The following is a 17,030-nucleotide window of genomic DNA, read 5'->3' as shown; positions in this document are numbered from 1 at the left end:
GATATTCATGCTACCTATGATCAATCGGGTTGTACTTTTCGATACATAAAGGGCAGAGGCCTAACAGGTAGTGCGTATTGGGCATCATGGGATTAGGTCGGGTTCTACTCCGCAGTGATCAGGTGATTCCCTTAATTTGCATTGTGCCGCGTATGTTGATGTGTAAGCCAATGTGATGTCCGTTAAAATCGATTCTTTATCATAACGTACAAGATATATACATCGGTACACTGACACTTCCTTAATCCTGGTGGCATCGCTCTCCATGTTATGGTACCGGTTATCAATTGTCTGGATTAACGAATAATGGGTTCAGATAATAATGCCGCTTTATTTTATATACAGTAAACTACGGTTATAACGAACAAACAGATATAACGAACTACCTTTTTAGTCCCGACTATATTCTGTAGTTATGCTGTATATATACTTATAACGAATTACGGTTATAACGAACTAAAAGTAGTAGTCCCTTTGAGTTCGTTATAACCGTAGTTTACTGTATAGACATTTCCAACTGTCCGAAACGGAACGTAAACTCGGCGCGTTTTAGGAATTAATAAATGAGACACGCACAGTATCGGTCACAATGTTGATGTGCTTTGCAAGTATAGTTTTTAAAAACCAATGTACGCAGAAGGAAGTGTTATCAAAATTGTATTTGTGCGCACTGACCATTCGGCTAACACCATCCCTCTCTCCTAATCACCCCATCTCAACTTTCGTCGTTATCTATATATAGATTAGAATGAGTGAGTGACTTGCAAGCCTAACGAGCGGGGTCGGTCGGATAGCCTAGTGGTTAAAGCGTTCGATCGTCACGCCGAAGACCCGGGTTCGATTCCCGACATGGGTACAATGTGTGAAGCCAATTTCTGGTGACCCCCGCCGTGATATTGCTGGAATATTGCTAAAAGCGGCGTAAAACCATACTCACTCACTCACTCACCCTAACGAGCGAACGCTTAAACCACTTGGCCATACCCTGATCTATATACACGGTGTGACGTGCGATGTCACACATCGCGATCCCGGGGGTCATCGAGCACACATTTCAAGTGAATCTCCCCTTGAATGGCCCTTCCGGCTGTCTCTGTACCCCCGCGCAACACGGAACACGGTCATACAGTTGAATGTACGTGTGTATTATGTTGGCATGTATAGATGGAAAATACAGTCACGTATGCTCTACCGTGGAAGTAATATTGACTCATATCCTCGGCGATGAGACGAATTAAGGGCCTAGGAAAGGCAGAGTTTGAATGTTTACTCGCCTGACCAGAGAGATATATATTTAACACTTTTGTAAACAATAATATATGTACCGTTACTATGAACATTCACAATAATAACAAGACATCCAGTCATTTATCTATAGATAAACCTATCCCGTATTCAATGCAGTACGCATGTATGTACGCAGAGTTAATATAGAAATACTAGGAAAGGGAGTAGACAAACTATTGTTGGTGTGAATTGAGGTTTTGTGTAAAGTCGTAAGCTTTCGAACACATACAGTCGCACATGCCTCAGTATACACATCAGAAACCAGGCCATATCTCAACATCACCGCTGTGAACATATGACGAGTCGGCACGTGCTGCTATAGACAAGGCCGAATGCCAACCAACCCGGAAGTAACATAGTCAAGAATGTATGTTCATAACATTCACTCAAACAAATATGAAATCAACTTACCTTGATATCTTGAGGAATCAGAACTTACTTAGACAAAGTAACGCGCATTTGCATGCATTTAGGTGTAGCAAACGTGTTCCGATGTTTACACCGTTTTTGATTGGTTACAATTGGACCAATCAGCGACCTTACATCCTGTATAAGTAGTTGAGTAACTCGACGCGGAAACACACTCGCGATGGCGCGGCCGATCATAGAAGCTATTCGCACAGGGGATGTAGCTCTGGCGAAAAAGCTGTTACAGTCGCAGAAATATGGATGTTTAGATTGTCAAACATCGCGGAGAGATGGAACTGCACTATTCTGGGCGGCGTGTCGAGGTCTTATAGAACTGGTTGAGTTGCTTCTTACCAGCAATGCGAGCGTGAATGCGTCCACTGGGTACGGAGCGACTCCCCTCCATGCGGCCGCAGATGCTGGCCGAGTGCAAGTTATCAGGTGAGGAGTTGGATCGATAACAACAGTATCTTCACTGTCCAAGTTACACTTGGCATTGTGTACAACTAATGTACTCCATTTTGCATTATTTTTTGTTTTTCATATAGCTATCGTTAGTTTCATTTGGTGTGATTTTGAGTCAATTTTCTGCAGATGCATTCATTTATTTGCAATATTTCGAAATGAAATTATTTTGAGTGATGAGAGTGCAAAGTTATTTATTTCATATAGCTAAAAAGAGAGAGAACAATTCGTGTCGTGTGATTACTTTGTGAATTTCTTTATATTTGTGCCCATGTACACCAGTGAATCTCACATCGTTATGTATATGTATGTACTATGTCTGGGACGGGTAACTCGGGTACTCGGGTCGGGTCGGGTGGGTACTGAGTAGGACCCGGGTACCCACAGGACTACCCGGACCCGTGGTTAGCCACGTGATATATTGTTCAGTGACAAAAAATATCTAAAACTCTATGTTTAAACTACAGATCACTTATGTTCGCAGTTCTTCCTGACAACTACGCCCATTCCTTCTGACTTTTAAATGTTTAAATAAAAATAAAACTTCAGTCAACTTCAGTGTATACACCAGATCGTTTCATACATGTATCTAAACACATTTTACCAGAGCTACGGTCAGACTCCCAATCGGAAAGTTTGTACCTACCCCTTGAGACCTACAGCGGGTACCCGGATAGGGTCGGGTAATAGGGGGGTGGGTACCCGGGTAGTAAATCTGGACTCGTCCCAGCCCTGGTATGTACATTCATATATATATGATATATAATTAAAATAATATATATTTAAAACTTGAAACAAAATTCAACGCTAAAACTTTCTACAACATGTCACATTCATATCAGCATTCCTCCTAATCATACGGATGAAACATGTTGGCTTAAGTATTGAGAATAGTGCAGATTGTCAGACTTAGCGGACTTTGGGCACTGCTGGGGAGAGAGATCTGGTTTTTTTCCCAAAACTCTATTTCTTGCGGTAAAAACTTGAGTGCATAATTTAGCTTAAAATTGTTCTCTCGACGGCCTAAAAAGGGGGTGTATGTCCCCAAATTATAGTTAGGTACCTATGTTCAGAGATGAAATGTAACTTCTTAAAAGATTAGACCCGCCCTCGGAATGTTAAACAGTCAGGTCCTTAGTGCATATGTGAGTGTCTGGTCACAATGGTTGTGTTGTGACCCGTGGACACAGGTATGTCGGTGAGTGTCAGTAAGGACACGTAGCTATCCTCGTCTACAGACAAGGTCTCCCAGCTATGTCTATATCATGAGTGTTGACAGACAGGTGTCAGACATAACCCAAGTGTGTGTGATATATAACATGCCAAAGATAGTGTCAAGGAAACGGGCAAATATCACCTTGAGAACATAAGCATGTGGCTATTCACGAGTGATATTCACAGTTATTTGTCGTGTTTATGTACATATAAAGACAGCGTCTCTCTATGTAATTATGTAAATGTATGTACTGGGATATGTGAGCTTGTTTGGGTTTACATCGAAATATATTTTTCGGAATAGTGAGTGAGTATGGTTTTACACCGCCTTTAGCTATAGTCCAGCAATATCGCGGCGGGGGACATCAGAAATGGGCTTCACCATTGTACCCATGTCAGGAATCGAACCCGGGTTTTCGGCGTGACGAGCGAACGCTTCAACCACTAGGCTACCCGACCGCCCCTTTTCGCAATAAGATGGAGAAACACACACACACACACACACACACACACACACACTCACACACACACACAGTCACTCATACATACGAACACTCATACACACTCACGCAGACATACACACGTCCCCCCCCTCACACACACACACACACACACACACACACACACACACACACACACACAAACTCATTTATACGGACACGAAGAAACATATACATACATTTTGGAATTATGAAACAAAACTTTCTCCATTCTAGAGTAAGGTTAGAATGAGATACAAAAAGACATACACAGAAATAATGTCAACATGTATGTTTACACTTCATATGCACACAGCAAGTGAGGGCTTAAGTATATTTGTGAATAACTGCATGACATGTACACATGAATATGCCTGGCTCCAAGCCGCTCTTCACCTTCTCCAATGTAAACATGTTATCAACAACGATCAACTATCTACTACGATTGAGACACACCCAACCACAGAGATCCCAACAACCCGAGTAGACAGTCACGTGAACACTTAATGTCAGTCAGAGTATGAACTAAACAAAAATATAAATATATAATAATATTAATATCAAGTGGAAAACATAAGTGTTTTTTTATCTTTAATAAGTGTTGTGGTTTTTTGGACAGGTTGTTGGTGAAGAATGGAGCGAATGTGAACTCGTTAACTCAGAGCGGAGACACGCCCTGCCACCTAGCGGCGTACCGCGGAAATAGCCATGCCGTGCAAGTTCTGGTTGAAGAGGGCGCAAATCTTAACACGTGCAACCGGAAGTGTCATCGCCCTGTGGACGAGGCCGAGGCAAATGGTCATTTCCAGATAGTGGAGTATTTAACAGCGGTTTCTAGCGCATGTAAGTTGATATCGTGACTTTCATTGTGTGAATTGTTAAATATAAGTGGACAGTGTTTTCCATGTTTATTAAATTGCCAGGATGATTTCAGATAATTTATTCCTTCGTATTGATCGGCACTTGATGGCCGTAAGCATAGCTCAAGGCCGCACTTCGCTGTACAAAGGTGTGTCCCTTTGTCGTGCTAGGATCCGATGATCGACAGTTCGAATCCCACATTCGCCATGGTTATAATCCTCATCTATTACTATATCAGTGGGGGCACGGGTGGCCCAGTCGTCTAAGGCGCCGCGATTCGCTTTGCAGAGTTGCGTCCCTTGGGCACGCCAGAAACCTATGATTGAGGGTTCGAATCCCGGTTCGCCCCGATTATGTTTCTAGGTTTGTCAGCACCATACCCGTGCTCGTGGGTTCCCCCGAAGTGTTAAACGTCTGAGACCTGCATCACTTCGGGCTTTCCTCCCATATAAGCTGACACGCCGCGATATAACTGGAATAATGTTAAAAGCGGCGTTAAATCCAACTCACTCACTCACTACTATACCAGTACTCGTTGATTCGTGAACAAGCTTGAATACTGTGTTTGAACCGATTCTCTTGCTAACACACAAAATTAATGTCCCATATGATCTCTTTCAGTTCACTGTAGAGGCCATGAATCCGACATGAGCGTTCCAGGGTCACCAGTGTATAACCTCTCTCACCAAAGAGTTGCATTCAGGGAATGTAACTCCTCCCCAGTGTTCCCAACAGAAACTGTGTTATCTCCCCCTAAGGACCATCACCACGTACATTTTAACCACGCGCCTGGCGTGTCGAGTTACATGAACATTGCTTCAACAACAGACAGCGTGTATTTGTCTGAGTACCATGGTGTGAATGATCTGTCTATTGATACAGAAAGCGTATCCAACGCTTCCCAAATTAGTTATTTTAATATACCTTTATACGACTGAGCTAGGACCAATCCCCTTAGGGACGTGCGCCAAAGGGGATGTGGCTTGATATATATCTGAGTACAAAAGGGCTACTAAGCCTTGTTTAGAATGGCAATTGAAATACATTTATATGTGTGAGGTATGATGCTAAGACACCCGGCCGATGTATTCTAGAACAAGTACAGCATTAGAGAAAAGTCAACTGACTGTTGCAACGCCTTTGGAAAGAACGACCCTTCGGGGTGAACAAGGATAGAACAGAAGACACACGTTGATTATAAGACTCCTTACTGGTAATGTGGCTGTGATTAAATGACCCAGAGAACACGACATGAACGGTGACAAAGATGACAACGCTGACCAAAAAACAAACTCAATGTATTTCCTGACTGAGATCATGGTAGCATCTGTCAGAGATCGGGGTATCCCAATGCTGAGATAGGGGTATATCCCCTGTATGAGACCAGGATGTTTCCTGGCTGAGATCTTGGATACCTTGGATGAGATCAGGATATTACCTGGCAAAGATCGGGGTATATCTCGTTGAGTTCAGAGTATCCCTGGTTGACATCGTTGATCCTAAGCTAAGATCGGGTATGTCCTGGATGAGATTTTGTTTTAAGTGTGCCTGTGACCAATTTGCCAAATAGACTTCACAATTGTTTAGATTTGCAGTTAGTCTTGTAATATAGATCTGTTGTATCGTATACGTATTGCTAAAAACTTGGGTGTTATTTGTGTGAATGTTCATGTTTTACTTATTGATGGCTTGTTTATTTGTTTGTTGGTTTGTTGTTTAACGCCGCGCTCTGCAATATTCCAGCTATATTACGATGGTCTGTAAATAATCGGGACCGGACAATCCAGTGGTTGACATCATGAGCATCGATCCACGCAATTGGGATACGATAAGATGCATGAACCAAGTCAGCGAGCCTGACCACCCGATCCCGTTAGTCGCCTAACATAGTTTGTCATTTAGTTTTTTCTTGCTGTGGTTCTTGTCCCACGACTGCGTTTCATTTGTCAGTTTTAAGAACAAATGCCAGAACACGTATTGCCTAAAAATTACAGTGCATTGACGTCGTGTTATGATTATAATGATATGACATTTGGATATGTTAACAACAAACGATCTGAACATGTATTGGAGGTGTATACATTCTTAATACATTTTCCAATACAAAAAAAACAACTGAATGTCATATTTGATACTGAAACATCAATTAATTGATTCCATTCACCTTTGAAAATTATTTCTCGTATTATTCCGCAAGATCCTATATTTCCTTCCTCCGATGAAATGCAAGCAGGCGTTATCGGCGCCGCCATGAACACAGGCAGTGCCCGGGTGAATGGTTAATTTTGCGCCTCTGCTTGGCAGTGCTAAACTTGCAAACGTTGTCCTTGACCGTGTTCAGTGTTCAATAACATTCATGTATGTAGTATGTTGCGGACTACTTCTCACGACATCATGGTATTACACGACGTCACTCGCTCACTGCATATAGCTCATCGTTAACGTTATTTATTGGTATCGGCTATGACACTTTCCGTATTTTGTGTCGTCTGCTGCCGTGTGTATTGATGGCGGTTCGTGTTCCCAGGGTAAATGCATTCAAGTTGCCCATGTCTTTCAAAGTATTGCTGTTGATGTTTATTAAAGTTGTTGTTATGATTTCGGAGTTGATGTTGTTGCTTTATCAGAATTGAAAAGAGGACGAAGTTTGTACTTTAGGATTGACTCTGTGTTTTGTTCGGTTCATTGAGTTATAAATCTCATTGAAGCGAATAAAACACACAGTCAATCCTTATAATACAATTCGACAACGAAAACATGTGTTATCAACAATAGGTTAACCCAAAACAATTGCATCTATGAAAGCAGTAAAATATCAGGAAATGGGTAAACATTCCTGGCGTAGGAATACATATATTATGGCGTGGCAATACCAGGTGATTGTTTCATTTGTGTACTTATATAACTTAACACGCCCCCAAAGAAAGAAGCCAATATTAGCAATATTCCAGCAATATCACGTCGGGGGACACCAGAAACGTGCTTCACACATTGTACCCATGTCGGGAATCGAACCCGGGTCTTCGGCGTGACGAGCTAAACGCTTTAACCACTATGCTACCCCCCCCCCCCCCCCCCCCCCCCCCAATCAACAGAGAAAAACATCAAACATAGGTCATAGGACGTGTCGATCAAGGCTGGAGGTGGAAAGAAAAAAATGCAACCGTGACGAAGCGGAACAAAAAAAGGTCATGGGTAAAGCGGTTGTTTCAGATGACATGGTCAGTAACCGTCAGATTCAAACATTAGTTTCCTGAAAACTTGGAGACAGTGGAAAATGCGAGTTGGAAATGAAACCTGAAGACATGGCAGTTTGTGGGACTGATGTAGCGCGGGGCCGGTTTTGTGCAGTGTGGAAGACGGCAGTGTTGTAGCTCACTGCTTGGGCCTGTCGGGGCTGTGATGTCATTTGTGTGGTTTTTTTCAAATGTTTGATACCGAAAATAACACTAAAATGTTACTAGGCCTGATAACGTATCTTGATACAGGTGAGAAGGAAGGGAATTCCCTCAACTATAACTGGGATTCCCTGACATTCCGTAGTGATTAAAGTAGTCCGCTTCGGTGGGCGTGGCTTAATATTTTTTACATTCATTGGGAATTGAGTGAAATATCATGCGATCAATTCAGCTAATCAGCATGCAGGAATTACAATGAAAGCAGTGGAAATTTATAGCAAAATAATGAGTGTTCAATGTTCTACTGGTAACGAAGGACGTGTATTCTGAGATTGATTCAGTTTGTTCCACTCCTAGGACCCCCTTTCAAAAAATATTGGGCGTGGCGTGAACTAATAATATGTCCCTTGACGTCCCTTAATATGTTCCCTGATGTGCGCATTGTTTTTATGTGCCCTGTTATGTCCTCATTTGCCCAAATATGTTTCCGTGGTGTGCCCTAGTATGTCCTGATGTTCCCAGTATGTTCTGATGTTCCCTAGTATGTCCTGATGTTCCCAGTATGTCCTGATGTTCCCCAGTATGTCCTCCAATATGCCCTGATGTGCCCTAGTATGTCCTGATGTTCCCAGTATGTCCTGATGTTCCCTAGTATGTCCTGATGTTCCCAGTATGTCCTGATGTTCCCTAGTATGTCCTGATGTTCCCAGTATGTCCTGATGTTCCCCAGTATGTCCTCCAATATGTCCTGATGTGCCCTAGTATGTCCTGATGTTCCCCCGTATGTCCTCCAATATGCCCTGATGTGCCCTAGTATGTCCTGATGTTCCCTAGTATGTCCTGATGTTCCCCCGTATGTCCTGATGTTCCCCAGTATGTCCTGATGTTCCCCCGTGTGTCCTGATGTGCCCTAGTATGTCCTGATGTTCCCCAGTATGTCCTCCAATATGCCCTGGTGTGCACTAGTATGTCCTGATGTTCCCTAGTATGTCCTGATGTTCCCCAGTATGTCCTGATGTTCCCCAGGATGTCCTCCAATATGCCCTGATGTGCCCTAGTATGTCCTGATGTTCCCTAGTATGTCCTGATGTTCCCCAGTATGTCCTGATGTTCCCCAGGATGTCCTGATGTTCCCCAGTATGTCCTGATGTTCCCCCGTATGTCCTCCAATATGTCCTGATGTGCCCTAGTATGTCCTGATGTTCCCCCGTATGTCCTGATGTTCCCCAGTATGTCCTGATGTTCCCCCGCATGTCCTCCAATATGCCCTGATGTCCAGCAATATCTCCTGAGGTGCCCCCAAAGTCCTGAGGTGCCCCAATATGTCCCCCTGATGTACCCCAAATATGCCCTGATGTGTTCCAGTGCGTCCCGATGTTCCCAATATGCCCTGACGTCAATGAATATGCCATGATATTCCTCAATATGTCCTGATGGCCTCGAATATGCCATGATGTTCCCAATGTGTCCTGATGGCCTCGAATATGCCATGATGTTCCCCAGTATGTCCTGATGGCCACGAATATGCCATGGTGTTCCCTTATATGTCCTGATGTCCATAAATCTGACATGATGTTCCCTTATATGTCCTGATGTCCATAAATCTGACATGATGTTCCCCAGTATGTCCTGATGTCCATAAATGTGACATGATGTTCCCCAATAAGTCCTGATGGCCACGAATATGCCATGATGTTCCCTAATATGTCCTGATGTCCATAAATCTGACATGATGTTCCCCAATATGTCCTGATGTCCATAAATCTGACATGATGTTCCCCAATATGTCCTGATGTCCATAAATCTGACATGATGTTCTCCAATATGTCCTGATGTCCATAAATCTGACATGATGTTCCCCAGTATTTCCTGATGTCCATAAATCTGACATGATGTTCCCTAATATGTCCTGATGTCCATAAATCTGACATGATGTTCCCCAATATGTTCTGATGTCCATAAATGTGACATGATGTTCCCCAATATGTCCTGATGTCCATAAATCTGACATGATGTTCCCCAATATGTCCTGATGTCCATGAATATGCCATGATGTTCCCAAATATGTCCACATGACCGTTTATATGTATTGGTGTGCCTTCTCCAAATCTGAACTCCACATGTGCCCCAATATGTCCTTTAATGTTCTCCAGCAACCCGTGCTTGCCGACAGAGGCGACTTACGAGACTGGGTGACCAGGCTTGCGGACTTGGTGGATGCATGTCATCGTATCCCAGTCGCGTAGATCGATGATCATGATTTCAACCACTGGATTATCAAGTCCAAAATCGATTATTCACTGACCGCCGTCATATAGCTGGAATATTGCTGAGTGCGGCGTTAAACAACAAACAAACAATCATGTGATCCGTGATACCCGAGCGGCCTATACTGACAATGGCCGCCACGGGGAATAGATTCAACATCCTGTTTCTGAAACTATCCGGATGTTAGATGTTCGCAGAAATGAAAATAACAAAACCAAAAGCTATCACGAATATCCGCCCCTAGTGTGATACCAGGCGTTCATCCAAGGCTTGCTGGACAGTACCTGAAACGACCCATGCCGATGTCGTGGTGGCGTCGTCTGTGTGAACTCACGTCTCCAGACACGTCAACGTTCCAAGCATAGCATAATTTATAACGCCATACAAGCCTGTCACTTCTCTGTCAGTCGTCCCTGTCCTACATGTCGTCTGCCGCATTTGGCAAACGCAGACGACAACAAACAGGACAAGGAGATGCTGTGAATCTGACACACACGAATTTTTTTCTCGACCTTTATGTGGATGATCGTGTGTAAACTGTGCTAAATCTAATCACGTGCTCAGACAGATCATGTTAAAAATGTTTCCTCGAAAGAAAAGGTATGCCTGTTCAAGGTAGGGTGAATAACAAAACGAATGACGGTTAAATAAACGTTAATCTATCATGCATTCGCGCATTATACTGCCTCCATTGCCTAGTGGATAGAGCGTCTGCCTGGAGAGCGGAAGGTCGGTGGTTCGATCCCTGGCCGCGTCGTACCAAAGCCTGGCAGTCGACCAGCACTATAAAACCGGCATATGTACGGACTAGCACAAGCAGCTGCAAAACACTTTGACATTGTGACCTCAAGGGGATGGACTGTGCACTGTGTTAAATAGTGAGTGAATGTTGTTTTACGCCACCTTTACCGATGATCAACATTCACGCTGTAATCGAAACCGGTGTAAGCTCCCAGAATCCATCCCCCTTTCCCAGAATTTACCTCCAGGGGGTATAATCTGGGAGTTCCCAGCATCTACCTCGGTGTGGATAATACTAAATTGGTATCGAATCCAAAAATTCAAAATGTTGTTTTATAGATGCAAAGATGATATATATTGTTTAAACTAATAAAGAAATATATCTTACAAATCACATTGACTTTAACTCATTAACGGGTTAACGGCGTGGGTGTTGGTGTGTGGAAGCGTGGGTGGGTTGATGTGGGTGTGTGTGAATGTGTGCTGACATTTAACAGTTGGTTAGACACGTGCAGACTTTTACGGAAACACGAATAATGCAGGTAGAGGCAAGACGAAATATTATCAATGCTCGTTGAAAGGTCCAAGTAAAAACTTGACCACGGTCAAACATTAGAATAATGCATTGGGCACGTTAAAGCGCTGACATTAAATATTGAAAAGAAGAAAAGCTTTTTTTATTTAAATGATCACTCGCATTTTCTAAAAGATTCCAATTTTCAAATTTACGATTCATGTAGACCAAAAATGTTTATGTCCTTTTTTAACCATTTAGAAATAAAACAGTACGGCATAGATATAATACAGTTTTATTACTATTTATTAGAAAGGGTTATCTAGCATGACACAGATGCCCTAAGGCGGGTAGTGGGGTAGCTGTGTGGTTCAAGTCTTCGCTCGTCAAACTCTCCCTGTCCTTAAAGTACCAGAACATTGCTAAAGCGGCGAAAAGCATACCTGACCTTGCTGTTAACATCTATATAGGCATAACATGACTTGATCATGCCAGTAATAACATGCATGTACCATGTGATTATACATACGGTCTTCAGCAACCCATTCTTGCCGTAAAAGGCGACTATGCTTGTTGTAAAAGGCGACTAACGGGATCGGGTGGTCAGGCTCGCTGACTTGGTTGATGCATGTCATCGGTCCCAATTGCGTGGATCGATGCTCATGATGTCAGTCACTGGATTGTCTGGTCCAGACTCGATTGTTTACAGACCGCCGTCGTATAGCTGGAATATTTCTGAGTGCGGCGTTAAACAACAAACAAACAAACAATATTATACATACGCGAAGAACAATGCGGTCAGCTGCACCCCCCAGGACTTAGAAACAGGATATTGACATGCAGGACTTTAAGTGTTAATTCTCACTACATGCCCTTGGTGACTCATCGGCGTTGATCTCCGGGACACAGACGTCATCGTTGATTGGTTGATTGTGAAACGACAGGGTTGATTCTTTGATTGGGAAACAGTGCGGTCTTTGTCTTGTATCAGACGCTGATCACACAGGCATTGTTGACGCGGGGGAATATGGGTGTGACAATGTCACATAGTTGGCAATTACGAACAATAAGCAATCGAAGATATTTTTGCGTAGTGGTGTATATTTAACCCCCAAACCCATGTAAACGGGTTGTTTCAAGTGAGGAATTTGGGAAACGAGTGGGGGCGGTGGGATAGCCTCGTGGTTAAAGAAAATGTTCGTCACGCCGTTCGTTTGTTTTTTATTTGGTGTTTAATCCCTCTTTTTGTAATATTCCAGCTATTTGACGTTGGTCTCTAAACAATCCAGTGATCGACATCATGAGCATCCATCTACACAATTGCGATGCGATAACATGCATCAACCAAGTCAGCGAACCTGACCAACCGATCTCGTTGGTCGCCTCTTACGACAAGCATGGGTTGTACAGACCAATTCTAAACCTGATCTTCATTGGTTCGATTCCCCACGTGGGTATAATGTATGAATCCCATTTCTCGGATCCCCCGCCGTTATATCGCTGGAATATTGCACAAAATGACACAAAGACATACTCTCTCACAAACGTCGGTTTGCTACATGTGCGAGGTGAGTGAGTGAGATAGATTCTTGGTCATGTCACTGCCAGTAGCCGCAGATCCTGGGTTTGAATCCCAGATGCACCCCGAATATGACGCTTGGTCTGTCAACACCATATCCGTACAAGGTGGACGTCTACGATCTGACACATCGTCATAAAACTGAATTCTGGCCAAATCGAGGTTTGACTGACTCAATAACCCAACGAAAGTGTTCAGCTATCTATGTTGGTTTCATGAGATTATAATGGTCAACATATGTTGCAAGTAAGAAAACAAATACACAATGTTGGTCGAAGTAATATGTCAGTTCGTATAAATAATTCTGCAACTTGATATTTGTTAAATATGATAAGAACTTGCTACCATAGATTTAAGGTCTAACTTTCATCCGGGATGTATATGATAATTTTCTTGCGAGAATTCCGATAAATTATTGCAAAGAACAGGACATAAAGTGATTTCCTTGTCCCAGACCAACCACAGACGACTATACAATTAATCAACGTTACACTAAAATAGACGTTAGAAAGAAAATACTCTTTCTCTTTCACAATACAATCATGAATACATAACTCGTAAAAGGCGACTTACGGGATCGGGTGGTCAGGCTCACTGACTTGGTTGATGCATGTCAGCGTATCCCAATTGCATGGATCGATGCTCATGATGCATTGTCTGGTCCAGACTCGATTATTTCTAATCCGCCGTCTTATAGCTGGAATATCGAGTGCGGCGATAAACAACAAACAAAGGTGAGGTGAAATTGGGTTTAACGTCGCGTCCAAGATTATTGCACTTATATAGCGACGTGCATGCACGTGTATGTGTGTGTGTGGCTGCTTGTACTAGTCCGGACTGATGCCGATTTATAGTGCTAGCTCACTGAGATACCATGCCGCAGTTTAACATGGATACCCCACTCAGACACAGTATACTGACTCCGATCCGACCAGTCCTTGTTTTAGCCCCTTAATGCCGAGCGCCAGACAGGGTAACAACAAGTACAATCTTTTAACGTCTTTTTGTATGACGCGGCCCGGGATCGAACCCTGGACCTTCCGCTCTCCGGGCGGACGCTCTACCACAAGACCACGGAGGCGGTCAACAAACAAAGGAAATGACATAACTAAACAATACAAACATGAATACACAACAATATAAGATAGCTACGCGATAAATTGCAAGGAACAATAAAACGTGAAGAACGAAACGTGGTTTATTTCACAATAAAAAATTGTTCTATCATGACGTCATTTCTGGAGATTCAAACATGTGGTCGCAACTTGTTGACGTCGTAAATAGGATGTCGTTATTTTTTAGAGGGAAGTGTTTAGTGAGTTTTTCCCCATAGACGTAACTGGACAGCGCAGATGAAGGCAATGACCGAAAGAACGCACCCAACAGTGGGAGAGATATGACAATCGGTATTCGGAGAAATGGTTCAGACACTCGACTTAACTTGGCGTCTGAATATAGGTGTGCAAAAGTCCGCGCTTGACACGACACGCATGGCGGTGCAAGTAGTTTAACCCCGCAGCCTGAATCACGTCCCATCTTCCTCCATCCCACCAGGTATGACGAATAAATAGATATGCAAATGTGAAAGTAAAGCTGGTTATTTTCCTGGGTCCCAGACACATCACTCTGTAGAGTGAGTGAGTTAATGCTTTACGTCACATCGGCAATATTTCAGCCATATCGTGACGTCACTCTGTAGAGATCTGTAGCTGTTGCGACCTGTTTCATCCGAACGATTTTTGTTGTTAGTGTGAAGATTATGACTGCCAATGTTACGGTTTGTGAGTTGTTGTTCACGACGCTATATTTAAATGTAGAAGTGAAGACCTTTCCATCCAACAGTTGTCAACAGATACGTGGCAATGAATTGAACGTACCGGGTAACCTCAGCATTGAATTCAGCACCCGTTTCTAATTTGTGTCTGTGGGCTTTTCTGTGAATGTTGGTGTACTTATAGTTTCGTATAGCATTACCAATATACCATTTCCTTGCATTGTTTGCCCTGTGATTAACTAACCCCACTTTATTTTACACCAAAATGTTACTGTCTTGTATAACACTTATAGCCCTGCTCTTCTGTCGTTGTACTGTAGTTCATGCATTTTCAGCTTCAGTCACATCGGTCACATCGGTCTGTGGACTAAAGCGTTATTGGATTTCCGTATACATGACTCATAAATGTATTGCAATCCAGACATGGGATATAAAGCGTAATTCATTCATTCATTCATTCATTCATTCATTCATTCATTCATTCATTCATTCACACACTCACTCACTCACTCACTCACTCACTCACTCACTCATTCAACCAGTCATCGAGCCTGCCCACCGGATCCCGTTAGTCTTCTTGCGTTTATCTATGGTACATATTGGTATTGTCATGAGAGCTTGATATAAACAGTGGTACAGAAATAATATATATAAGAGATGTGGAAGAAACGTAAGAAATGTGAAATGATATCAAAGTGAGGTCAACGATGAAACTTTTTCATCAAAATCCTCAACAGTGATATATTATGCGTAAAGGTGTTGGACTCTAAGCCCGGGTATTATGGGTTACATACGCACTTAATGCACTAGGCTAACCACCCTTACTAACGAGTTATTATGTGTTCACTCCCATGTGTTTGTTTTATATGAATAGCGTGAAATAGTTCCATGTCATTGTATATTTTTTAATAACCAGGAAACGACTTTGTATAATTCATATAATCTTGTTTATCCCCACTAGTAAAAGGAGAAGGTAAGCCGAATTTACATGTAATATCTTATTTCGATTTCCCAACCACTCAAACTTAAATTTTACAATTATAATAAATTAAAACAGGAATCTAAAGTGGCAAAGATAGTTCCCGTGGTCTGAATAAGCCATTGCTGGTCGTGAGGACGAGTTACGTGAAAAATGTGCAACTTCGTAGAGAATATCGTTTTGGGGGAAACAAGATATATTGTTATGTGGCCTAACTGATACATATCATATCAGTGGTGTTGAGAGTGTGTTTTCCTTCAGGGTTACTGTCAGAAAAGGCTCGGTACATGACATCTAGACATTGTCCTGGGCACCGTTTATGACACGATTGTCGTAAGTCGGCACTCAAAGTATGGGAGTTACAATGGTCACTTTGAGCAAGTGGATCCTGGGCTCTGTTCCACAAAGCGATCTTAGTGCTACGACAGTCGTAAGTCTGTGTTTAAGTATGGGAGTTACGATCGTCACTTTGAGCAAGTGGATCCTGGGACCTGTTCCACAAAGCGACCTTAGTGCGACCTTAGTGCTACGCCACTGAGCTCATTTTGTTACGTGCATATATTTATTTCGGTCCCTGTATGACTAGCGCCTTGCAACAAACTGATAACAGCTATTCACGGTTGCTACATCCGTCCAGATGCGAGATCTGCACTTAGGAAACACGTCTTGATCATGAAAGTTGGTCTCACTGTAAGCCGGGCGCTCCGTAAAGACGCCACATTGCTCTTTATCTACGCATTTAAAGGCCAATTATTTCCTTGCAAGATTCTATTTTTTAAACGAATGACCCTACTGTATAACGTGCTCACGGCAGCGCATACGTTGGTTGGGTATTTTGTTTAAAAATAAATAAATGACACGGTGAATAAAACCCTTTCCTGAAGACATTAATGCGGAGCATGTGTGCTACTAATACGCTACTTTAGCACAGAGATAAACATATACCGGATAATACATACAACATATATGCGATATATATGTGAGTGTGTATGTATGGTGCTTCTATAACACTTTCAGGGGGAAACACTGTATGTGAGCAGGGGATGACATGTACGACATATA

At 42.7% G+C, this 17,030-nt stretch overlaps 1 protein-coding gene across 1 annotated transcript; it reads left to right on the top strand.

Annotated features, from left to right (window-relative positions):
- The first annotated feature begins 1,851 nt into the window (after positions 1–1,851).
- On the top strand, positions 1,852–7,313 carry LOC124121138 (poly [ADP-ribose] polymerase tankyrase-like). Its single transcript, XM_046484124.2, has 3 exons — positions 1,852–2,136; positions 4,474–4,697; positions 5,337–7,313. Exons 1-3 carry the CDS (start codon positions 1,877–1,879, stop codon positions 5,651–5,653), a joined length of 801 nt encoding a protein of 266 aa, XP_046340080.1. The 5' UTR covers positions 1,852–1,876; the 3' UTR covers positions 5,654–7,313.
- Positions 7,314–17,030: the final 9,717 nt, after the last annotated feature.

The sequence above is a fragment of the Haliotis rufescens genome, unplaced genomic scaffold (genome assembly GCF_023055435.1).
Source record: "Haliotis rufescens isolate VD_foot unplaced genomic scaffold, xgHalRufe1.0.p SCAF_16, whole genome shotgun sequence".
Classification (NCBI taxonomy): Eukaryota; Metazoa; Mollusca; class Gastropoda; order Lepetellida; family Haliotidae; genus Haliotis; species Haliotis rufescens.
This window is presented reverse-complemented; position numbering and strand designations above follow the sequence as displayed.